This window comes from Myxine glutinosa, chromosome 6 (assembly GCF_964187855.1).
Source record: "Myxine glutinosa chromosome 6, kmMyxGlut1.1, whole genome shotgun sequence".
In the NCBI taxonomy this organism is placed as follows: Eukaryota; Metazoa; Chordata; class Myxini; order Myxiniformes; family Myxinidae; genus Myxine; species Myxine glutinosa.
In genome coordinates this window covers 142732890-142758176 of record NC_136266.1, presented here as the reverse complement: position 1 = coordinate 142758176, position 25287 = coordinate 142732890, and the positions used below count along the sequence as shown (strand labels likewise).

General features: G+C 42.4%; 1 protein-coding gene across 1 annotated transcript in view; it reads left to right on the top strand.

Annotated features, from left to right (window-relative positions):
• Nucleotides 1-4991: 4991 nt before the first annotated feature.
• Nucleotides 4992-25287, top strand: part of LOC137417949 (uncharacterized) — a 78490-nt gene continuing 58194 nt past the window's right edge. Inside the window, exons 1-2 of the mRNA XM_068103896.2 lie at nucleotides 4992-5421; nucleotides 23536-23764. Coding sequence (XP_067959997.2) covers nucleotides 5069-5421; nucleotides 23536-23764 — 582 coding nt within the window. The 5' untranslated portion in view covers nucleotides 4992-5068. The remainder of the gene's footprint in view (nucleotides 5422-23535; nucleotides 23765-25287) is intronic.

Here is a 25287-nt window from a genome sequence, read left to right as displayed (position 1 = left end):
CATTGGCCAATGCATTCGGAGTTGTACTAGTCTGACTCCGCTCCTGATTTTTCCTTTTCAGGGCGTAACATTGGGACATCAATTGCCCAGGTTTCTTGCAAAAAGCGCAAGTAGGCCCGGAGGAAAAACTCGTGGTCTGCCTCGGGCAGCCCGGAAGATAAGTCTGTCTTGGAACTGTAGTCTTCTGATCCCTAAAAGTCGCGGTATCAGATTTGTCCTCATAGTCATCTCTAGGCTGCTTCAGGGACCAATTCATAGGCTTTGAGAATGGTTTTCTTCACTCTGTCATAATCTGCACATTGGTCAATTGGTAAAGCCGAATAGATATCTTGAGCTTTACCCACCAAAACACTTTGCACTAACATAGTCCAGGACCCCACAGGCCATTTTAGCATTTGAGCCACTTTCTCAAAGTGTAAAAAAAAACTTAGTTACCTCCTTTTCATTGAAGGGTGGAACCAGCCTCACATGCCTACCAACATCCCAAGTGTTCTGACTAGTTGTCGAACTAGCCGGCATGGATACTACTTCTCTCCGTTCTCCCATTAATTCCAGCTCCTTGAGTTTAAATTCCTTCTGATACTCCATGTCATGTTCCTTTAACTCCCTTTCGGCTCTCCTTTCCTCTGCCCTTTCCCCTGCTCTTCTTTCTTCTTCAGCTCTCCTTTCCTCTGCTCTTCTCTCTTCCTCAGCTCTCCTTTCCTCTGTTCTTCTCTCCTCGAGTTCTCGTTCCTGTTCTACTCTTCTTTCCTCGAGTTCCCTTTCAGCTCTCCTTTCCTCTGCTCTTCTTTCCTCGGCTTTCCATTCCAACTCTTTTAACCTTTCCTGGCTCTGCAGTTGCATCTCCATTTTCCGGAGCTCCACATTTTCTTGTTCCTCGGGTAACCAATCCAAGGCTACCTCTTTCCATGTTCCTTGTCCCACCAGAGATTCTACCACCAATGTCTGCATCTCTGCTTTCTTCATATGAGCTCGGACCTCCAAGTTAAAATGTTTGGCCAATATCAAGAGTTCCGATCTTTTTAACGCTTGGAACTGTGCCTCATTAGGGGACGCCGCCAACTTTTCTGCGTCAAACACCATGGTGACTATTAGTTAGCACCTGTTAACCTTCACACAAAAAATTTCCAATTTTTTTGACAAATCTGGGAATGTTAGAGAAATTCCAAATTTGGGAATTTTGGGAATGTTAGGGAATTAGATCCCGGACGAATGTTATTAGGGAATTTAATCCCGGACGATATTTAGGGAATTTTGTCAGCAAAGACGAGCCCCCAATTTCTCTTAGCAAAGACGAGCCCCCAATTTCTATTACTCGGACGAGCCCCCAATTTCTGTTACGTGCTCCTCCCCAACCCCCCTGGTCACGGTGTACCTCCGAGCCCTGAGAGGAGTCATGGCAGAAAAATGTGTTATTCTGTATGTCAAAGATCAATGGTGAAGCCACACCAATTGTTACCAACAAACAAATATTGTATTAAGATCACACAAGAATAACAGTACAACAACAATAGCAATCAATTGTACAACCAATATATCTTTCCTATGATGGTACCATCAGGTTCGTACAATATAACTCACTGTGCTCCAAGTGAGCGAAAAGAAGAAGATTCCCAATGTCTCTAATCCCGGCTTCAAGCCAAAGTTGATTCCGGCTTCAAGCCAAAGTCGATCCGCTCCAGCGATCGTCAGAACAATGTCCAATCGAGACCAGAATCCCGTTGGGTTGCCAGTTACAGTCCTGCTGCCAAAGCTGCGCAAAGGCGCCCTCAAGGCGACTGGGAAATCACACCCTCGGGTATGGACGTTTTACGGCGCCAAATCGGCGACACGCAGATTTTCCACTCAAAAGCCACGTTACACACACACACACACACACACACACACACACACACACACACACACACACACACACACACACACCAGATCAACGTCTGAATGCGGTGAAAATGGCTGAAGTGAGATGAAACCTTGAGCGAAGCGCAAGTCCTGCGCAAGGTAAAAATGGCCGACGGCCCGTTCTCTTGGCGTAACGGCACTCCCACGATTCTCTTCGGAATCGACCGCAAAACCTGACATGCAGGTTGATCCGTCACAGCGATAACAACTCTGTCGCAGGAATCCCTTTCCTGGGAAACCCAAAGTTCGCTAGTGACCTCCGTTTGTCAACGTTTGCTCCAGACCTCGAAGCAGCTAGGCTTCTTCCCCGACTCACTCGCTCCGCCTTCTCCCCCTCCTCTTCCTCTTCGTCGTCGTCCGGTTCCGGTTTCATTTAAAACATTAACTTTTTGCCTTTTGCAAATAGTAACCTCGATCTCCCTTAAACAACAACAATAATAGTACATGGAATCAAAAATGTTTACAGTGGATGAAAACCACAACAACGGAAGTGACGAATCCATAACATTTGATTCAACGGATGTTTATATGAATCGTTTAAAATGTAAAAAACCCTTCAATTTCTGATATTTTGCCTTTTCATTTGGGCCTCCCAATTGAAGCCCCCTGGCCTGGGTTCATGTGATAGGAAAATCCTTTGTGTCACAAAGTCATTCACAAAGGTGTCACAAAGGATTTTCCTATGACGCACCCGGGTTACATTCCCCCTAAAATAAATTAATTAATTATGTAAAATGATTTAAAATCACGGGGCAACCCGGTTACCGCGTGGTGGATCATATATAGATTTAGGTAGATCTGAATAGGTATCATGCTTCGTCTGTCGTGCTAGAGAATCTCACCTGTAATAAGTTATGTGTTCAGGCGGTTTGTCGGGGTAAGTGTGTACCTGTGATCATACGAGGATAATCCGGTGATAAATAGTTCTAGGGACTAAGATAATTCCCCTGTGTGTCAGACCTGGTGATCATACCTGTGTCCCTTTTGGCAATGCACTCTTGTAGACATTAGATAGGCCCATTAGTGCACCACATTAATTAAATCCCCCCCCTTACAATGACTGACCATAAGAACTGACTGGAAAGACAAGCAGGCAGCGGCCACGCAGTGGTACACCATGGCTTTCACACAATGACCAGGCAGGCTGGGAGCCACGCCCCGGAGAACTTGTGATTGGCCAGGGGAGGGGCGAGCAACAAACACCACACGGATTGGCAGAGATGGGGAGGATGTGTGATTGGTCGAAGGAAGGGCAAAAAGCTTCCCCGTGATTGGGGGTGAGAAAGGTAAAGGAGCGACACACTGATTGACCACCAACCGATGAGACCACGGCCAATCAGTGCGGAAGGCGCGAACGAACAACCAACAAGCTACGCACTGATTGCAGGGCAAGCGCCGGTGACGAAAAAGGGCACGAAAGGCGACAAGTAAGCGACACACTGGTTGGGGGGGAAGCGAGCTGACGTCGGAATACTGCCAGTAAAACCTCTCCCTGGCCGGCATTTTCTTTTCTTCCCTTGCCTCTCTCTCGTCCCTGGTTCCTTCCTGCCTGGACCTCCCTCTGCCTGTGATTTTCGTCTCCGTTTGGACCTCTTCCTTTGCGATTCGAATTTACCTGCTTGACGAAAGACAGTGGAGCGACGATCGTGCGAGCGGGGCCTGCCGGGCGGCGTGCGCTGATTAGCAGAGCGCGCGAACGAGGCGGACTGAGGCCTCCTTCCCGCCAAGCACTGAGCCGGGTCCGGACGTGAGTTTGGGGCCTGGACGACAGCAGACAGATAAGATGCATCACACAAACCCCAAACACGACGATTCTTTTATTTAATTATTTCCCTTGTCTTGTATGTGAAGTGACGTGTGCGGGATCCCGATTTAGGAACATTATTTATTTACCGTCGCATCCATTGTTCTCGGGTCCGTAATAAATATTCCTTTTGTACATTCTGAATTCCGTTTTTGGTTTGATTTATCGATTTCAGGTTGAAGACGCCTGCGGCCGTGAAGGTAAGTCGGCACTGTTCATTCCGTCTCGCGTATCGGTCGCCATTGGATTGAATAAACGCCTCCATTAAAGCTCGATTCCATCCGTGGTGACGCTCGGTGTTAACTGAGCCAACCACGCGACAATATACACACATACTAGACTAGCAGGATGGCTCTGGAGGTACGCACACTCGCCTCTAAGCCGTCATCCTGACCCAGCTATAAACCTTCACCCCGGTATTTCACAGGTAAGGTGATTCATCATTGTGTGTGCCGTCCCTCGGATGGATGTTAAACTGGGCGTCTCATCTGCTGGCATAAGTTGGTAGACGTTAAAGACCCCACGGTGTCTTTCACAAAGAGTAGGCGAGTCATCGCCGGCACCCTGAACAAATTACAAATTCTTGCCCGGACTTCAGCTGGGAAGGCAATGGCAAACCACCCAGTGTAACCCTTGCCAAGAAACTTCTTCAGCAGCTCCGACGCTCTGTAACAGAGTACGGTACATCTGAATTGGAATCGTGCATACTGTGTGGTTTTATCCGAGGAACTGCACATCTACAAAAGTACATTTGTCCAAAAAAGTCACTCTGAGTATTTAATGTAAAGTCGGATTTGGTGGATTTTGGTGACACTTTGTCACTTTGGTGACAATTATGTTCAAAGATGGTGGATTCTTCAGGTTAGTTTAGAATTTAACAACTTTTATTTGCCCTCCAAAGTGTTACAGGGTTACCTTGAGAAGGTACACGCTTGCAAGACTCATTGAGCAGGTGTCTGCTACGGTTTATAGTAAAGGGATGAAAGAGTTGTCACCTGCATCCACCGTTACCCACAACGTAATGGAATACTTTGAAAGTACTCGAGTGAAGTTAACTTTGCATCGGTCGAAGAACGTGTCCGAGATGGGAGTGACGAGACGTAAGTTTAGGGAATGCTTTCAAGTTGATCAAGTTGGGTGCAGGCGACGCAAAGTTACTACAGTGGACCGAAACAGTGGGGAAGTTCGTTTAGGACCGTTATGATTCCGGAGAGTTTCTCACGCTGGTATATAACAAAACGGAGGAGGACGGGGCGGGTGGAGGGAGATGAAAGCCATTTATAGTGTTAGAGCGCTGGGCGGACGCTAGGCGCCGTCTCAGTTAATCTAATTCTGCGGGAGTGAGGCAGAAGATCTTAGGGGGACATGGAGGACGGTCAGTGGGAGGTGGTTCAGGTCGGAGGACTCGACGACGGCGGTGTCGATGGATCGGACGACGTAGACGCTGAAGACGGTGGCGAGCGGGGAAACGATCACGATGGGCGCGAAGCGGACAACGCGTACGTCTCGAGTCCCGTCCGAGTGTCCAAGCGCAAGGCGCCCACGTGCAAGCGCTGCCTCCTGCACGGCGCCGACTCCTTCCTGGCCGGACACGCTTGTCCCTACCAGCCGTGTCGATGCGCCGCCTGTCTGGAGCTGCTCGTCCGCCGCAGGGCGAACGCCCGCCAGGCCAAGGAGTGCTACCATCGCAGTCGGAACAAGCTGCTACTCCGCGAACAGTGAGTGATCCGAACGACGAGATACATACGAACCCCTTCCGATCGTCCCTCCACCCACTCGACTGCGGTCGTGCCTCCCCGAAGCTCCTCGAGCCGCCCTTCGCCTTGCTCCCTCCCGTCTCCGCGCCGCCATTATAATCTATTGTGCTTCTAACGCCGAGATTAGGGGGAACGGGCTGAGAGCGTGACGAGCGGGGTTACATCGGAGGAAGTGACGGACCAAGCGGGGCTAGACCTCGTCGCGGATCCGTTAAGTGACCTCCCGCTGGCGGCCACCGAGGGTCTTTTTATTCCTTTTTGCCTCCGGTGTCTTGTTGTTGCCACGGCCGAGCTCTAGTCCCGACCGTGTGTTTAGATTAAATTTGATTACTTTAAGCCGCGGCGCTCACCGCCCCCTGTCGGCACCACTCGCAATCTCACGACCTTAGGTGCTGAAAAATATTCTACAAACTTTTTCCTTCCTGGCGAAAATGCGCATTCACGGAACTGATGCTCAACTTGGTGGAAGGACCACGTAAACGGCTCGGATTTGGTACATTCTGCGTGGGAATATTGCGAACGGCTTCTTTTGTATTCAATGTCGAGGCTCATAGAACAGAAGGAAAGAAACGGTAGAAGGAGAGGGGCAAGCACACCAACCGCGGGGTTGAGGGATAAAATAGAGGCAGACCTGGAGGGATAAGGGATGTGGGGAAGAATGAGCGCTCGGGGAGGACACATGGTGGACAAGATGGACAGAGCCGCAAAGCGCTCCATAATGAAAAACTGGAAGCTTGGAAAGAGGTGGGTTTGGGGGCTGAGGAAGAGTTCTTGTGCATAACGAGGATATAAAAGTTCATGCTTTTTGGATTGGGGATGATCTGTGGTGGTGGTGAACATCTGTCTTGAAGACCTGGGAAAAACAACAAGTTCCCACGGGAAGTATGGGCTTGAAGAGGATTTGGAAGTTGGTTCCACAAGGCAGGAGGAAAGGGGACGAATGAGTGGAGGTGAGCAGTGATCCTGGATTTTGGTAGTTTCACAAGGAGGGGGTTGCTGGTGAAACACGTGCACCCTGCAGAGGAGGACGCAGAAAGATCAGAGGGTGCAAGACCAGGACGACAGAGAGACCACCGACCTGTCTGCCATGCGAAAGTGATAGACCCTTAGACCCAGCTTCATCCTGAGAGATTCTAATGATCTTGAAGGAATGAATTGTTCTTTTGGTCTTGCCTCAACATGAGTGAGCATTCTGTAAGCGTTGTAGTTGTCCCTGATAGGCCATGTTTTGATGTCTCGGATAGGCTCGGTCGCAACTCTAGATAATCTCACAACCGAATGTTGTTTTCATGGATCCACCCAGGAATGTTTTTCTTCTCGAAAGGTTAAATCATAAATGTTAGTAACGGAACAAATGTAACCAGTGGTGGCCGACGCAAAGTTCCCTTGGATATTCACTCCTTAAGGGTGCGAGGCTGTGGGTTGAGCCCTCAGGCTCAAGGGGGCATATGCCAAGGGGACATATCCTCAGGGGGCATATGCCAAGGGGGCATATTCCAAGGGGGAATATCCTCAGGGGGCATATCCTCAGGGGGAATATCCTCAGGGGGAATATGCCAAGGGGGCATATCCTCAGGGGGCATATCCTCAGGGGGCATATGCCAAGGGGGCATATGCCAAGGGGGAATATCCTCAGGGGGCATATCCTCAGGGGGAATATCCTCAGGGGGAATATGCCAAGGGGGCATATCCTCAGGGAGCATATCCTCAGGGGGGCATATGCCAAGGGGGCATATGCCAAGGGGACATATCCTCAGGGGGCATATGCCAAGGGGGCATATGCCAAGGGGGAATATCCTCGGGGGGCATATCCTCAGGGGGAATATGCCAAGGGGGCATATCCTCAGGGGGGCATATCCTCAGGGGGCATATCCTCAGGGGGCATATCCTCAGGGGGAATATCCTCAGGGGGAATATCCTCAGGGGGCATGTCCTCTGGGGGCATGTCCTCTGGGGGCATATCCTCAGGGGGCATATCCTCCCCAGTAATGTTTCCACTGCATTTTTAAAAAGTCCATTTCTCCAACATGATTGAATTACTTACTCTTTATTTCATTTTCTTTTTTCTACTTACTATGGGTGGCTTTCATAGATGGAACAAAGCCAGAGAAGATATCTAAGTTGGCAGAAACAGTCTGCACACAGCCCTTGTTTGTTGCGCACACACTCTGATAATGAATTGAGATGACTCTTTATCATCGCAGCAGTTATTACATTTCCATACGTGACATATATGGCCTTTATCCACCAAGCATGTTTCACTTTGCATCATTGCTGGGAGAGCAGCTGTGCCCCCTGTAGGTTAGGGAAGGAATTTGTAATTTGTTCATGGTTCCGGCAAAAGCTCGCCTCCTCTTCGCGAATGAGACCATGTGATCTGTAACGTCCACCAACTAATGCCAGCAGACGGGACACCCAGTTTAACGTCCATCCGAGGGACACCACACACATTGATGATTACACCCTGCCTGTGAAACACCAGGTGGACAGTTTGTAGCTAGGTCGGGATTCAAACCCAGTATAGAGAGCTCACAGTCGAGTGAGTGTTCCTCCGGGTCATCCTGGCAGCCCTCACTGTATAGTCGATCATGACAAAATCTGAATAGTCTGTCCCTGCGTCTGCCCCCACTGTTTCCCTCCACACTCTTACTGCCCCCTACAGGATAAGTTGAGTCAATAAACGGATAGTGTTGATGTAGTGCTTGCATGATGGACAAAATGGCCTTCTCCTGTGTTAAAGTTCCTTGTGTTCCCTTACATGATTCAATTGAAAGCAAGAGGGGAACATGCCTGTAGCAGTTCACATCAATGTTTTCAGGGGCTTTTTAGCCATCGTAGTGTTCTGTACCTTCAAGCTGATGGATGGCATTTAATTAACAAGGTTGCAGGTAAAACCTGCAAGTTGAATTTTTTTTATTGAGTCAAGTGCAAAAAGGGAGCAGGAAACTAAATAATGGTTTATCATGCACTTGCAAGCCATCCCCATTGGTCAGATTGTTATGCAGAGGTTAGAGGTGCACAGGAAGTAATAACTTTTGAGCTTTTGCTTGTTTGGCTTTTGACCCATCAGCGTTCTCTGTTCTTGGCTAATTCTGCTACTTCTTCGATGTTCATGACATTAAATTCTTTAATCTCTTGTTCTACCATCCTTCTCCAAGTCATTTATGGTCATCCAACTTTCCTCTTTCCAGTTGTTGCCCAAAGGATGGAGATCCCTAGTCAAAGTTTCTGCCCAAAAGATGGAGATCCCTAGTCAAAGTTTCTGCCCAAAAGATGGAGATCCCTAGTCAAAGTTTCTGCCCAAAAGATGGAGATCCCTAGTCAAAGTTCTGCCCAAAAGATGGAGATCCCTCGTCAAAGTTTCTGCCCAAAAGATGGAGATCCCTAGTCAAAGTTCTGCCCAAAAGATGGAGATCCCTAGTCAAAGTTTCTGCCCAAAAGATGGTGATCCCTAGTCAAAGTTTCCCAAAAGATGGTGATCCCTAGTCAAGGTTTCTGCCCAAAAGATGGTGATCCCTAGTCAAAGTTTCCCAAAAGATGGTGATCCCTAGTCAAAGTTTCTGCCCAAAAGATGGTGATCCCTAGTCAAAGTTTCCCAAAAGATGGTGATCCCTAGTCAAAGTTCTGCCCAAAAGATGGAGATCCCTAGTCAAAGTTTCTGCCCAAAAGATGGTGATCCCTAGTCAAAGTTTCCCAAAAGATGGTGATCCCTTGTCAATTTCTGCCCAAAAGATGGAGATCCCTTGTCAAAATTTCTCCCTTTCTTCAGACATGGCCTATTCATCTCCACTTTCTTTGGTTTCCTCCTCTACAATGTCCTTCTGACCATGTCTTCTCCTAGTTTCCTCGTTAAAATTTTTGTTTCACCAAAACGTCTCGAGAACCATCCGTTGACTTTTCTGCCGAAAAACTCTCAACTTCGTTTTCAATCCTTTCAGTCATCTTACAACATCATGTTCCAAATAAAAGCACATCATTGGTCGTTGAAACATCTCCACTTGCAATTTACACAATAACAACTAGAGAATTCATAGAGCACGCTACCCCTCGCAGTGTTCAAATATTTACTTCAATTTAAATTTAATAATGTTGGATCTTGGAGACGGCATGAAGCTGGAAGGTGTGAAAACATTTTGCTACCTAGGAGACGTGCTGAATGGAGAAGGTGGATCAGACTCGGCAACGGTTGCTAGAGTGAGATGTGCATGGAAGAAGTTTCGGGAACTGAGTGGCGTGCTGACGAGGGGGGGAGTGTCGTTGAAGCTGAAGGGAAAGGTGTATGCTGCATGTGTGAGAAGTGTTATGATTTATGGGAGCGAGACATGGGTAATGAACGTAGAGCAGCAACAAAGGCTGGAAAGGGTGGAAATGCGAATGGTTCGGTGGATGTGCGGAGTATCATTGAGAGAGAGGAAGCCAAATGATGAATTGTGAAAGATGATGGGAATAGAGCCTGTGATGGATGCTGTGAAGAGGAACAGGTTGAGATGGTTTGGTCATGTGTTGAGGAAGGATGAAAGTGATTGGTTGAGAAGAGTGATGGAAATGAATGTAGAAGGAAGTAGAGGACGGGGAAGACCGAGAAAGACTTGGCTAAAGATGGTGCAAGAAGAAATGCGGGCAATGGGGTTAACAAGGAGAGATGCAGAAAATATGGCAAAATGGAGAAGACTGTCATGGGGACCGCAAGGCTAACCCCCGCTCTAGCAGGGAAAATGGCCTTAAAATGCATGTTGTTGTAAATGTAATAATGATTTTAAAGATCGTTTTAAAGAATCCGGAAGTTTAGCGCGGCTGAAGCAGCATCACCCTTGTACACCCCCTTATTTACGATGTCCAAGTACTGCTAGGCTGGAGGTTCTTCGAAGTATTAAGAAGGCTATTTGTGTTCTACAGTGTTCAAATATGTAAATAAATTTAAATAAAATGAATATTTCAAAAGTCGTACAAATAAATTAATTCCAGAATTTACCACCATTTTACCGACGTTGATGCAGTGTATATGACACCACCCTATCTAACACGTTATATTACTTATTCGTGCCTGTTTGTGTCCTTTATAACATCGAGTTTCATGTATGGAATGATTTTTTATTTTGTTTGACTGACAGGCAAGCAGACAGAGTAAAAAAACAAAACAATTGCACCCGTGTCTGAAGGAAGCGGTTCAGTTTAGCATTTTAAATATGAAATAGGCAAAGACGAGAAACAAACGAGACCCATTAGAATTACACTTTATAACCCTTTAGAAATAACCTTTAAAATGACCTTTGGAACCCTTTATAATTAGCCTTTAAAACCCTTTAGATCACCCTTTAGAATCACCCTTGAGAATTACCCATTAGAATCACCCTTCAGAATTACACTTTAGAATTACACTATAGAATTACACTTGAGAATTACACTTCAGAATCACACTTTGGAATTACTCTTGAGAATTACACATTGGAATTACCCTTTCGACTTACACTTTAGATTTACACTTTAGAATTACCCTTTGGAATTACCCTTTGGAATTACCCATTAGAATTACCCTTTAGAATCACCCTTTAGAATTACCCTTTGGAATTACCCATTAGAATTACCCTTTAGAATCACCCTTTAGAATTACCCTTTAAAATTACCCTTTAGAATTACCCTTTAGAATTACCCTTTAGAATTACCCTTCAAAATTTCACTTTAGAATTACCCTTTCGAATTACACTTTAGAATTATTCTTCAGAATTACTCTTCAGAATTACTCTTTAGAATCACCCTTTAAAATTACCCTTTAGAATTACCCTTTAGAATTACCCTTTAGAATTACCCTTCAAAATTTCACTTTAGAATTACCCTTTCGAATTACACTTTAGAATTACTCTTCAGAATTACTCTTTAGAATCACCCTTTAAAATTACCCTTTGGAATTACCCCTTAGAATCGCCCTTTAGAATTACCCTTTAGAATCACCCTTTGGAATTAGCATTTAGAATCACCCTTTATAATCACCCTATATAATCACCCTATAGAATCACCCTTTAGAATTACTCTTGAGAATCACCCTTTAGAATTACACTTTAGAATCACCCTTTAGAAATACCCTTTAGAATTACCCTTTATAATCACCCTTTATAATTACCCTTTAGAATTACCCTTTATAATCACCCTTTAGAATTACCCTTTAGAATCACCATTTGGAATTACCCTTTCGAATAACACTTTTGAATTACCCTTTAGAATTACCCTTTAGAATCACCCTTTAGAATCACCCTTTGGAATTACCTTTTCGAATAACGCTTTAGAATCACACTTTAGAATCACACTTTAGAATCACACTTTAGAATCACACTTTAGAATCACACTTTAGAATCACACTTTATAATCACACTTTAGAATCACACTTTAGAATCACACTTTAGAATCACACTTTAGAATCACACCTTATAATTACCCTTTGGAATCACCCTTTAGAATCACCCTTTAGAATCACCCTTTAGAATCAGTTAGAATTAAACACAGTGGGTTAGAAAGGTTCTTCTTTTCGTTTTTGACAGTCGGACGGATGGAAGGACATAGCCATATATTGAAGCGACTTTACAGCTTAAAAATGATCTTCCTCCTCGCTGCTCGTGTGCAATCAGGAAGGTATTGGAGACAAAGTACTGTTGAACAGCAGGTTTTTTTCTGATTCATGTTCCAATTTGTGTTCAAAATATATATTCCATTTCAATAAGTTGTTACTCGATCATAAACTGATGTTTGTAGACAGACGTAGGACGGACGGATATGAACCAATATTTAAGATATTGAACCAATTGAAGAGAACCAATCTGCAAATTCTAACAACACCAACTTTTGAATTTTGGTTTTCTCTCAGGTTAATCTTCTTTCATATTCTGAATTTTTTAATGTTTTGAATTTTGTTTTTCTGGGAGTGTTACAGATTCGTCACTTCTGCCTTTGTTATTTATTATTTACTTGTAGGATTTTTCATTTCAGGTAATATTGTTGTTAAGATTTTTGTGTGAAATGGAGATGGCTTTCGTAAAGGGTAACAATAAATGTTTGTGAAGGAAAAAGGAAAAACGCGGCAAAGAAACTGGAAGGGAGAAGAAGAGAGAGGAAGAGATCGGCAGGGCCATGAGAGAGACAGCCGTAAGTCGCATCGAGGGTGCGAGCGGACTTTTTTTTTATTGGTCGCGAATGAGTTGCGGCTTCCTGTTAAAGGGATTGCCCGCGACATCGTCCTATATTGCGATTGCAATTAAACCTGCGTCTCAGGTTTTATTACAAAGCATGAGTTATTGTTGGCGGGAAAGCAAGAGCCACCATTACAGGCCGATCTGCCATTTTGTCCTCGAAGAGGCCATCCGCTTGGTGCATCGTGTTTGGTCGTTAGGATTCTCATATTGACATCATCGTGTTGATTGCCGTTGGTTTCCATATTGGCTTAATCGTTGGTGGACAGGGGTAGAGGTTGGGGGGGGGGGGGGGCATGGATTGCGCTCACTTTTTAAAGGAATCGTTACCCCGTGCCGCCAGCTGCCCGACCTCCCACCTCGTAACTCCTCGTTCGCAACCGCGCCGATACCTGCTATAGTTCTTGCCATTCTGCACGACTTCAACCTTCACCCAGCGTGGAGATTCGTGCACGAACTTTGGGATTGTTACATTCCACTCACGTTTGGCGTATCGTGAGTTTATTGCTCTGAGAGCATCGGGGAATGATGGCACCATCATATGTATTGTTCATGAGATGCAAATGATATTTTCGTGATACTTTCTTTAATAGTTATTATTGTGTATGTGAGAGTTCTTAATACAATTACTTGTTTGTTCTACAGAATTGCATTGGTGTGGTTTTACCATTCTTTATTAGAACACTCAAAATAAAAAATCTTTCTGCCGTGTTCCCTCTCGAGACTCTGAGGGGCACTGTAACCGGGGTTTGGGGAGGTAACACGTAACAATATATAAATATACATAGCACGATATCTCAAGAAGTTATGGATGGATTCGAACAAAACCTGGTGGACAGGTTGGGTGGTGGGTGAGTGACAAGGATGAATCGATTTGATTTTGGTGCAGATCTGAATTCCGGATCCAGATACGACAATTTTTTTAATTTCTAAAGTGATTCTTCACCATTGACAGATGGGGCCAAAAACGATATATAGCATGATATTTAAACAAGTTGTGGACGAGTTATGACAAACCTAGGTGGATGAGTTTGTTAGGTGACAATAACAAGCCGATTAAATTTTGGTTCAGGTCCGGATTTAGATATGGCCGATCAGTGGAATACAAAACGCAAAATGTTCAGCCTGGCAGAGATATGCGCTCAAGCAAGTGCAGTTCTCATTCTTTCGTTATGTTTCACGATGTTGCTCCATGAGTGATTTCTAGTTTGGCTGTCTGTATATAATGTGCTAAAGTAGGCCACAGACGCCACCTCGTGGTAGCCAGTATTTAATGTGATGTATTTTCAATGGAGTACCTCCATAAAGTATACACCATTACAATGAAAGTATGTCTCCAAAGAATGTTATTGGTGGATCGTTCCTTTGAAAAAAAAACAAAAAACGAGTGTTAGTCTTGTGGAAGCTTTCAAACATATCTATATATATCTATATCTATATATATGTCGATATATATATATATATATATATATATATATATATATATATATATATATTTATATATATATATATATATACATATATATATATATATATACATACAGTACATATACAGTATATGTATATATACATATATACATATACATATATATACATATACATATACTGCATACATATACACATATATACATACACATATATATATACATATACATATATACAGTCACGTGAAAAAGTAAGTACACCCCATGTAAAGTTTTGACTTTTTCAACATATTTCAACATTCAGCTATTTGATCTTCATTTCAACAATATTGATAGATAAAGGTGATATAATATAACAAATATCATGAAACATTTACATTTTGTAGTCCATTGTATAATTTAGATAAACGTAAATGCAAATTTCGCATGTATATTTCGCAAATTTCGCAAGTATACCCGTGTAGTCCATTGTCCCGTGTAGTCCCGTGTAGTCATTTTGTAGTCCATTGTATAATTTAGATAAACATAAATGCAAATTTCGCAACGCAATTTCGCAAATTTCGCAAGTATACCCGTGGCTCTAATAGGTGGTATTGCCCCCTTTGGCAGAAACAACCTCAAGTAGGCGTTTCTTATAAATGTCTACCAGTCTCTGACATCGACTGGGAGAAATTTATGCCCATTCCTCCATGCAGAATTATTTTAACTGTGCGATGTTTGAGGGGTTTCTTGCATGCACAGCTCGTTTCAAATCCCCCCACAACATCTCGATGGGATTTAGATCCGGGCTTTGACTTGGCCATTCCAGAACCCTCCATTTCTTTATTTTCAGCCATTCCTTGGTGGATTTACTGGTATGTTTAGGGTCATTGTCATGTTGCAAGGTCCACCTTCGGTTGAGCTTCAACTCTCCGACAGATGGCCTCACATTATCCTCAAGCACCCTCTGGTACAATGGAGAATTCATAATGGATTCTATGATGGTGAGCTGCCCAGGCCCTGATGCGGCAAAGCTGCCCCAAACCATAATATTTCCACCACCATGCTTTACAGTTGGTATCAGGTTCTTGTGGTCAAATGCTGTCTTTGGTTTTCACCAAACATGTCTTCTGGTACTGTGGCCAAATAGCTCTACCTTTGACTCATCTGTCCAGAGCACATTGTTCCAGAAGTGCTGGGCTTTGCCTAGGTGTTCAATGGCTAACTTTAGTCTTGCCCTGATGTTCTTTCTGGACAGCAAAGGTTTCCTCCTGGCACACCTCCCATGAAGATCAAATTTGTGCAGCCTCTTTCTAATGGTAGACTCGTGCACTTTGACATCAACAGTGGCAAGAGCTACCTGTCGGTCCCGTGATGACATTCTGGGGTTCTTAGAGACTTTCAGCATCTTGCGATCTGCTCTCGGGCTGAACTTCCTGGGGCGGCCTGGCCTGAACAAGTTGGCAGTTGTTTGGAATCTTCTCCACTTGTAGATGATCTTCCGGACAGTCGAATTATTGATTTCAAATTGTTTGGAGATCTTTTTAAATCCCTTCCCAGACTAGTAGGCATCGATAACCTTGTTTCTGAAGGCCCCAGAGAGCTCTTTTGATCTAGGCATGGTGACGACGCACACTTCAACAACAAAGAGCAAACCAAACTAAATGTCTGAGGTTTAAATAAGACAGGTTCCTCCAAGATCCTCTCTAACGATGTTCTAATCATTTGCACCTGAGCTGGTGCACCTGATTCTAATTTTAGGTCTTTGAAGTAGTGATAAATGTAGGGGTGTACTTACTTTTTCCACATGCAAAATTTGCATTTATGTTTATTTAAATTATACAATGGACTACAAAATGTAAATGTTTCATGATATTTGTTATATTATATCACCTTTATCTATCAATATTGTTGAAATGAAGATCAAATAGCTGAATGTTGAAATATGTTGAAAAAGTCAAAACTTTACATGGGGTGTACTTACTTTTTCACGTGACTGTACATATAGTTTTCTATGTATACATATATATATATATATATATATATATATATATATATATATATATATATATATTTAACATATATAAAACATATATAAAACATATATAAAACATACAAAAACAGACTTGGCATTTAATATGGAATATTCTTTTTTTCTTGACTTGGGTTTACTTTCTGAACTCAGTATATCAATCTGGTGAGTTTCTTTTACCCTTCGGTGATGTCTTTGTTGAAAGAACCATGTCACTGATTGTCTTTCGCAGCAAGAAGTCAATAACAGGATTATATCACAGGTGGCGTGACAAAATGTAAGGACAGGTACATTTGACGATTGGCTTCACAATCGGGTATATAAGGGTTGTTGCGTTCTGTATTAGTGGAAAACAACTGCTGCACGTCTACAAAAGTTATTGCCGCTTCCTCTGGAGATGGTCCGTCAACTTGACAATGCTGTTTGTCATGGAGTGGTGGCTTTACGAAATTCTGGCATGAAACCGTGCTATTGCTCGGCAGTATGGCATCACTCAAGGTCAGGTGTCAAAGATCCTGAAACGAAATGCTCAGAGGGGTGTCCCTACTCCAATACCGAGGCCAGGACGTCCACGCAGAACCACAAGGAGAGATGATCGCCAGCTGCACCGGTTAGTCTGCAATGGCCGTACCAAGTCAGCTAATCGGCTTAGGGCTGAGTGGCAGCAACTGACAAATGTGCCTGTATCCAGAAGGCTCGTCAACCAACGACTGGTTCAAGCAGGCTATTGTGCCAGGCGTCCCCTGAGAAAGCCACGCCTGACCAGACAACACAGCCAGCGCCGATTGCAGTGGGCCAGAGAGCACCGTCAATGGCAGCCAGGACACTGGAATCACGTGACCTTCAGTGACGAGTCTAGATTTCTGGTCTATCGTCAAGATGGCCGTGTCCGAGTGTGCAGACAAGTGCATGAAGCCCACAACGAAGATTGTATAGTGCCAAGAGTCCAGGCTGTAGGTGGTGGGGTGACGGTTTGGGCTGCTTTTCATGCAGGGGGCAAAACTGACCTGGTTGTTCTGAATGGAAACCTGAACCAGTTCAAGTACAGGGTCATTCTGGAAGAAAAATTGCTTCCATTTGCTCGTGCAGCCTTTCGAGGAAACTTTGTCTTCCAAGATGACAATGCACGGCCTCATCATGCTTGCATGATCCAACACTTTCTTGCTGACCGTGGTGTAGAGCATATGGAGTGGCCTGCCATGTCCCCGGATATGAATCCGATAGAGAACTTGTGGGCAGAATTAACGCGTCAAATCGACAACTTGGACCAGCAGCCTGCCTCTGTGCGTGAATTGCAGCAGACTATTGTCACTGCATGGCAAGCGATTCCTGTCCAAACCTTGGCAAATCTCGTGAACAGCATGCCTCGACGTGTACGTGCTCTCCTGAATGCTCGTGGGGGTTACACGAAGTACTGAACTGTAATTTTACTGTCCGTAATCCCAGTCATAATTTAGCTTTTGTTTTTGTTGAAATTTTTTTTGGCTAATGTGCAAAATAAAGAGATACTTCTGGAAAACGTACAGAAGTTTAACACAGTACTGTCCGTGAATTGAGTTTGATATCAGTTTACATCACTTTCAAGGATCAATTTATTTGCTTCGAAATGTCAAATGTGGTTTTTGTTTCTTTTAAAGGTCACATTAACAAAATCTAGAATAATTTCAACATAATTCCAATGAACTTTTGGTTCTAAGTCATCTTGAAAAGTAAGTTCACCCCCACAAAAAAAAAATTCCATATTAAATGCCAAGTCTGTATATATATATGTATATATATATATATATATATATATATATATATATATATATATATATATATATATATATATATATATATATATATATATATATATATATATATATATACGTAGTGTGTTCAAAAAGTATCCGACCTTTATTTTTCGTGCGTAAAAAAAAGAAGCTAGGGAGGCGTTGATTGGTGCACGTATGTAGGCGATCCTAATGCGCACGCGTGAATTTTTTCCCACCTGCAGAAGCTGTCATTCGACGGCAGACCGCCGATGAGTGAGGACATGTAAGCGAGTGCCGTCGGATTTTCATTTTTGACAAAATGACGGAAAAACTTGAACAACGCTACTGCATCAAATTTTGTGTTTTTTGGCCTCGGGGATGTTGGATGCTTCCATTGTGATGACTGCAACTTGGTTTCTGGGTCGTACCCATAAACCCAGGACTCATCGCCAGTGATCACTGTGTTGAGGAAGCTGGGATCGCTGTTCACAGTCTCCAGCATGTCCTGTGCGATCTCCAAACGGAGTTGCTTCTGCTCAATCGTTAGCAGCTTTGGTACGAACTTCGCTGAGATTCTCCTGAAGCCCAAATCCTCCTTCATAATGGAATGAACGGTGTTGAATCTTGCGGATCGTTTCCACTTGGGAATCGCCAAGCTTTACAGAAAATTTGATGCAGTAGCGTTGTTCAAGTTTTTCCGTCATTTTGTCAAAAACGAAAATCCGACGGCGCTCGCTTACATGTCCTCACTCATCGGCGGTCTGCCGTCGAATGACGACTTCTGCAGGTGGGAAAAAATTCACGCGTACGCATTAGGATCGCCTACATACGTGCACCAATCAACGCCTCCCTAGCTTCTTTTTTTTTACGCACGAAAAATAAAGGTCGGATACTTTTTGAACACAGTAGTATATATATATATATATATATATATATATATATATATATATATATATATATATATATATATATACATATAAATATTTAAATATATATATATACACACTGTTACATATATGTGTGTGTATATATATATATATATATATATATATATATATATATATATATATATACACACTGTTACATATATGTGTATATATATATATATATATATATATATATATATATATATATATATATATATATATATATATATATATATATATATATATATATATATATATACATACATACATATATGTAACAGTGTATATATATATATATATATATATATATATATATATATATATATATATATATATGTTTGAAAGCTTCCACAAGACTAACACTCGTTCTTTGTTTTTTTTCAAAGGAACGATCCACCAATAACATTCTTTGGAGACATACTTTCATTGTAATTGTGTATACTTTATGGAGGTACTCCATTGAAAATACATAACATGAAATACTGGCTACCACGAGGTGGCGTCTGTGGCCTACTTTAGCACATTATATGCAGACAGCCAAACTAGAAATCACTCATCGAGCAACACCGTGAAACATAACGAAAGTATGAGAACTGCACTTGCTTGAGCGCATATCTCTGCAAGGCTGAACAGTTTGCGTTTTGTATTCCACTGATCGGCCATATCTAAATCTGGACCTGAACCAAAATTTAATCGGCTTGTTATTGTCGCCTAACAAACTCATCCACCTAGGTTTGTCATAACTCGTCCACAACTTGTTTAAATATCATGCTATATATCGTTTTTGGCCCCATCTGTCAATGGTGAAGAATCACTTTAGAATTAAAAAAATGTCGTATCTGGATCCGGAATTCAGATCTGCACCAAAATCAAATCGATTCATCCTTATTACCCACCCAACCTGTCCACCAGGTTTGGTCGAATCCGTCCATAACTTCTTGAGATATCGTGCTATGTATAGTTTTTGGCCCCATCTCTCATTGGTGAAGAATCACTTTAAAATGTCGTATCCGGATCTGAATCCTGACCAAAAATGTTCGTTGCTTTCCTCGGCCGGTCACCTACAAACAAAAAAAATTATTAACGGTTGCTTCAAAACTGTGGACAAAAATTGCTTGACAAACAGACAACAAGCTCTCCAGACCAACATATTTGGCCAAATTATTTTTCCAAGTAACAAACGGTCTCAAATGCAATGCCCTCTTCCTCTGGAGAGGGTAATATCTGTTAAGGCACACTTGTATCTCTCATTTTAAAGTTCAATTAGAGTCTCTTGACCATACTTGATCAACTGTTTTGGAATAAAACTTCCTTCTTTTGAAATTTGTAACTACAAGAGTTTATGTAATTCATCGGCTAATTGTTTTTTTGTTTTGTTTGCTCTTTAGTCGTTACATCATTTGAGCTTAAAAGAGCAATGACATCATTGGAGCTTAAAAGGTTTTTGGATTCCCAAGCCCCATTAATTTAGCATTTATCAGTTTTGCATGATAAACCTATCCACCTTTTCTCTTAAGGATGGATTTCACATCAAAGACAAATGATGTAACATTTTCCGATTGGCTTCGTGTTTCTCATCCAGCGTTCTGCTATTTCCATCGTCAATATCATGTTTCATACAATCCTCATCATTCCTATTTTTAGATCTGCCTCGAGGTTTAGGGTTTCCATTCTCGTCTAATCTTTTATCCAAGTTTGTTCCGGGCCACAGAAAGAATATCCAGGGATGTCCGCTGTGTATGAGACATCATTAACTTTCAGTTTTCTTTTTACACTTGATACAATACCTTTTATTTATTTATTAGAAAATTTAAAAATCCAACTTTTAGTTTCTTACAGCTTGAGTATCAATATAAATATTCGTGTCTTAATTTGTAAAACACAAATCACCTTCAAAAAAGTCTTCAAGCAGTATCCATTAATTTATTCTGGGTTAAAAATTACGTCTATTTATTTTCTTGTAGCAACTACCTCTTCAAAATATTTATTATTCAACTTTTCTAATTTCATAATAATTTTTTAAAACTTTGAAACCACTCATTTTAATAATCATATATTTCTTTGAAAACTCTTGGTCTAATTCCTTCAACCTCTTCTTGATTTCTTCTTCAATTATTACCTTATTCATTTATGGCGTACAAATATTCTCTTTTTCCCACAAAATCTCATCACTTCAAAATAGCCGCGTATATAACCACAGATCCCTTTTCAGTGTCCATCTCTGTAATATTCATCTGTGCTTTTTCTACAAAGAGCTTGGAAGAATGATATGTAATTTCTTGCATTATCAAAACACTCCGTGGTTTTAAAAATTAATCATTAATTGTCGCAATTTTAGATCGAATCATTTATTTGGCAGAAAATTTGTCACCATAATCAGTACGATGTGTTTCCTCACTTTCCTCTTGAAATCCTTCCTCCGCCTCTTGTTCATCCTCTTTTCCTTCTTTGTCATTATAAAGATCTCGACAAATCCTTGAGCCATCACTTTCACCCCAAAGGACATCAAACATATATTCATCTGGATTTCTTGAAATTCTTGTATCTGTGATTACACTTTTCATCACATGAAACAAACAAGATTTGGTCTGAATTTAAAAAGATCTCTGTTTTCTCAACTTTAGAATCCTATCATTCATTACACTGGTCAATAAAATTTTAGAAGTTTTATGGTTCTAGTATATTTTGAGGTGATTCTAACCAACATGAACCTGTAGATTTCGATTATGATATCCAATTTTCACTAGCACATCCAGTTTTTGAGAACCAGTATACCATAGGAATATCAGCCACAGCCGAAATTCGTTTTGTGCTCACTAATCAGGACTTTGTAACGAGACTATCTGAGCTGGAAAGCATTGCTTGAGATAGCTTTGTGGCTCTTGCTAACAATTACCTTGGAAATTTTCGAGCACCAAATTATGAAGAGCTTGTGGGCAAGATGTTGAAGAGTTACCAGGCGCTCGTTGCTCGAATGTCACTCAAGATACATTTCTTCCATTCTCATCTGGACTTCTTTCCACAAAATCTTGGCGATGTCAGTGCTGAACATGGAGAAAGGTTTCACCAGGAATATTGGCATCATGGAGACTCGATATCAAGGCCGATTCAATCCAAACATGATGGGCGACTACTGTTGGACTTTACAGCGTGAAAGTGATTGCTCCTACAAACGCAAAAGTAAAGTTCAGAAGCACTTTTAATGTGATGTAAATAAACACTTAAAGTTCATATTACTTTTGGAGATTTACAATTTTTTATGTTATGTATATAAAAACTTGAAGTTCTTTTTTGTTTTTGTGACAATAAATAGACCTATTGAGACTTAATCAAGAAATTTGCATGCTCTAAAGATTTTTTCCACACTTATGATGTACTACGTCAAGGTTACGTGATAGCGAAATTTTAAGGTCAGATTCGGATTCGTGGGCACCAAATTAGTTAGAATGAATGAATGAATGATCGTTTTAAGGCCATTTTCCCCGCTAGAGCGGGGGTTAGCCTTGCGGGCCCCATGACAATCATGGTTCCGTGTTTGAGGCAGTTTTTATGGCCGGATGCCCTTCCTGACGCCAACCCTTGGTCGCCTCTTACGATGCGCAGGGATACGGTGTACCTATTCTAAACCGGGGTACACACCGGGATCATTCATCCCCGCAAGCTGGTATTCAATTTGCCGACCTCAGAAGGATGACAGGCTGAGTCAACCCCCCTGGCGTTAATTCAGCGATCGATCGGGATTCGAACCCAGGATCTGAGGATCCCAAGCCGGCACCCTAACCACTAAGCCAACACCAGTTAGAGACAGTTGAAAATAAGTCAGAACCAATTTGGCTGTTGACCAGTGTTATCTAATATTCTTAACAAATCAGCATTTGTAGGTTTATCATTTTCAATGTAAAGCCATTCTGAAATAGAAAATCTGCCATTTTTATGTTATAGAACATATTTCGTAAAATATCGAATGATTTTTCATGCCAATAACCTTAAGCGCACGAATGATGATTTTCTTGAAGCTTGTAAATAATCTGCCACCGAGAAACCATCCCATTCGGCTGATTGACAGTCATAGTCCCACCCATTCCTTGGATCCCTTCCTATTCTTATACAAAGGAATGCAGTTTTGTGTACTTTTCGTGGAATCCTTTCAAATTATTAAAATTACAATGCTAAAGAATGCTGCACCAAGTAAAACTCTGTCGGATGATACCATAGTCATTGCCATTGAGAGCGGCACCTCGGAAATACGTCGTCTGAAGAAGATTATTGTCATTATGATGAACGAGAATGCGAATTCCTGGGTTTGACTGATCTTGATTTTTTGCCTTTTTTTTTTTTTGCTTTTTGCCATTGGCTTGAAAACTGAAAAATGATCCATGCCTAGACAATCAGTTGAACAGACCAGGTAGGTTATCATATGTAGCCTAAGTGACATTTTAGAGAAGATACTCCAACTTTAGTTTGGCATCTAGTGGATGGGACCAGCATTTTTTTTCGTGCCGTCACTACATAGAGAGTACTTGTGTACTTTCTGATTTAAAAAAATGCAAAATGAACTGCTATTGCTTTTCTTATTGCAAATTACCTCCAGTCAGTTGCATCAGTGGTGGCTCAATTAATGTTTTTTTTTTTCTTTCCTTATAAATGATGCAAACAACAGATTACTTTGCATGTAAGCTTGAAGTCCTGAAGTTGCTGTCATGGGGAAGGAAAAATTTGTCGTAAGTATTGTCTCTGTTGCGATTGCTTACACATATGTACCTTTGTGTCTTGCGTTGCCAGAGTCTCCGCATCTAACACATTCCTACCGGAGCAGTCAAGTGGGACTACGTTCCTTCCCATGGCTGGACTCACAAGTGTTGTGTTACCTGCCGGGGGCACCGGAGAGTCCGTTTCAGCTGGACGAGTGGACGGTGGCTCGCAACAGGGTCACCTGACGCCCTTCACTGGGGGGAAAGAATCCGTTTCTACCACTCGACTTGCAGCGGCCGTGGAGCGAACATCCCCATTGGTAGAGATTGTTTGTGTATTTTCATCTGTTTGAGTGTGGTTTGTTCCTTACACATCATCACATTTCCAATCCCATCTCTCTTGCTTTCATTCTTCCTTATCATATTCCACCGTTTCATTAATCCTTAACGACTAATTGCATGTTCACCTACTAACAATCCTGAAGGTTTAAATATTTAGGAAAGAATGTCACGTAGGTGTACTTTTCATTGCCACAATATAAACTCTTAGACAAATTTATCTTGTACTTTGTTTTGAGTTTAAAGTCTTTCTTCCTCATTTATTAAGTAAAAACAGGTAAAATCAGTTGGAGATTGAGGGAATGCCATTGCACTTGTAGGATTTACGATGAGGTATTATTTAATGTGTAGAATACTGTTATTGTATTGATAGTTGTTGTTGTATAGTTCCGGACAGTTCTCTCGAACAAGCCTGCAGCACAGAGACAGCCGATCGATCTCCCAGGAGTGACCCAGATATCCCTCCACACCCAAGATGGTGTACCCCCGTCTTCACAAATTAAGCCCACAACAAAGTTAGAGACAGAGAGAGAGACGGAGAGGGAGGGAGACAGACAGAGAGAGAGAGAGAGGAGACAAGAGGGAAAGGGCCGGTCCATGGGCATGGGGAAGTTTTGGCCCCCGACTTGCATTGGGGGGTACATCCACCACAAAGAGGCATCCCCGATAGTTGTTGTATTAATATTTATGGCAGGCACTGTTATTGGCCCTTTGCTTACCATTATTGATATTGCAAAATTACTATTTCTTTTCAATCCGAGGTCGTCTTGATAGATGGGAAACTGGGCATCTAATCTGCCGGCATTAGTTGGTGCGCTCTAAAGATCCAACGACGTCCTTCACAAAGAGGCACCCTGAACAAACTATAAACTGCTGCCCTGACTTCCTGTGCCAGAGTGGTGATCCGCCCAGGGTTGTACCCCTTGCCATGGAAGCTGCTTCGGCAGCACCGATGCTCTGTATAGATTATAGAACATGGTTCATGATCTGATCTGAGTTGGTCTTCCTTTTAATTTCCCTTTACCTCCCCATTTAGAGTAAAGTGCGGAAAGATGCCCCTGTCACTGTCAGCAAAGGTGGGGTAAGATCCCTCCTCGTCCCCCCTCTCTCTGTCAACCCACACATATACTTTCATCCTCTTTAGTCCTTTTAATCCTTGGCGTTGGCTTAGCGGTCAGTGTGCCGGCTTGGGATCCTAGGATCCTGGGTTCGAATCCCGGTCGATCGCTGAATAAACGCCAGAGGGGTTGACTCAGCCTGTCATCCCTCCGAGGTCGGCAAATTGAGTACCAGCTTGCTGGGATGAATGATCACGGTGTGTACCCCGATTTCGAATAGGTTGTACCCCGATTTAGAATAGGTACACCATATCCCTGTGCATCATAAGAGCGTGACCAAGGGTTGGCGTCAGGAAGGGCATCCGGCCATAAAAACATTGCCTCAAACAGGGAACCATGATTGTCATGGGGCCCGCAAGGCTAACCCCCGCGAAAATGGCCTTAAT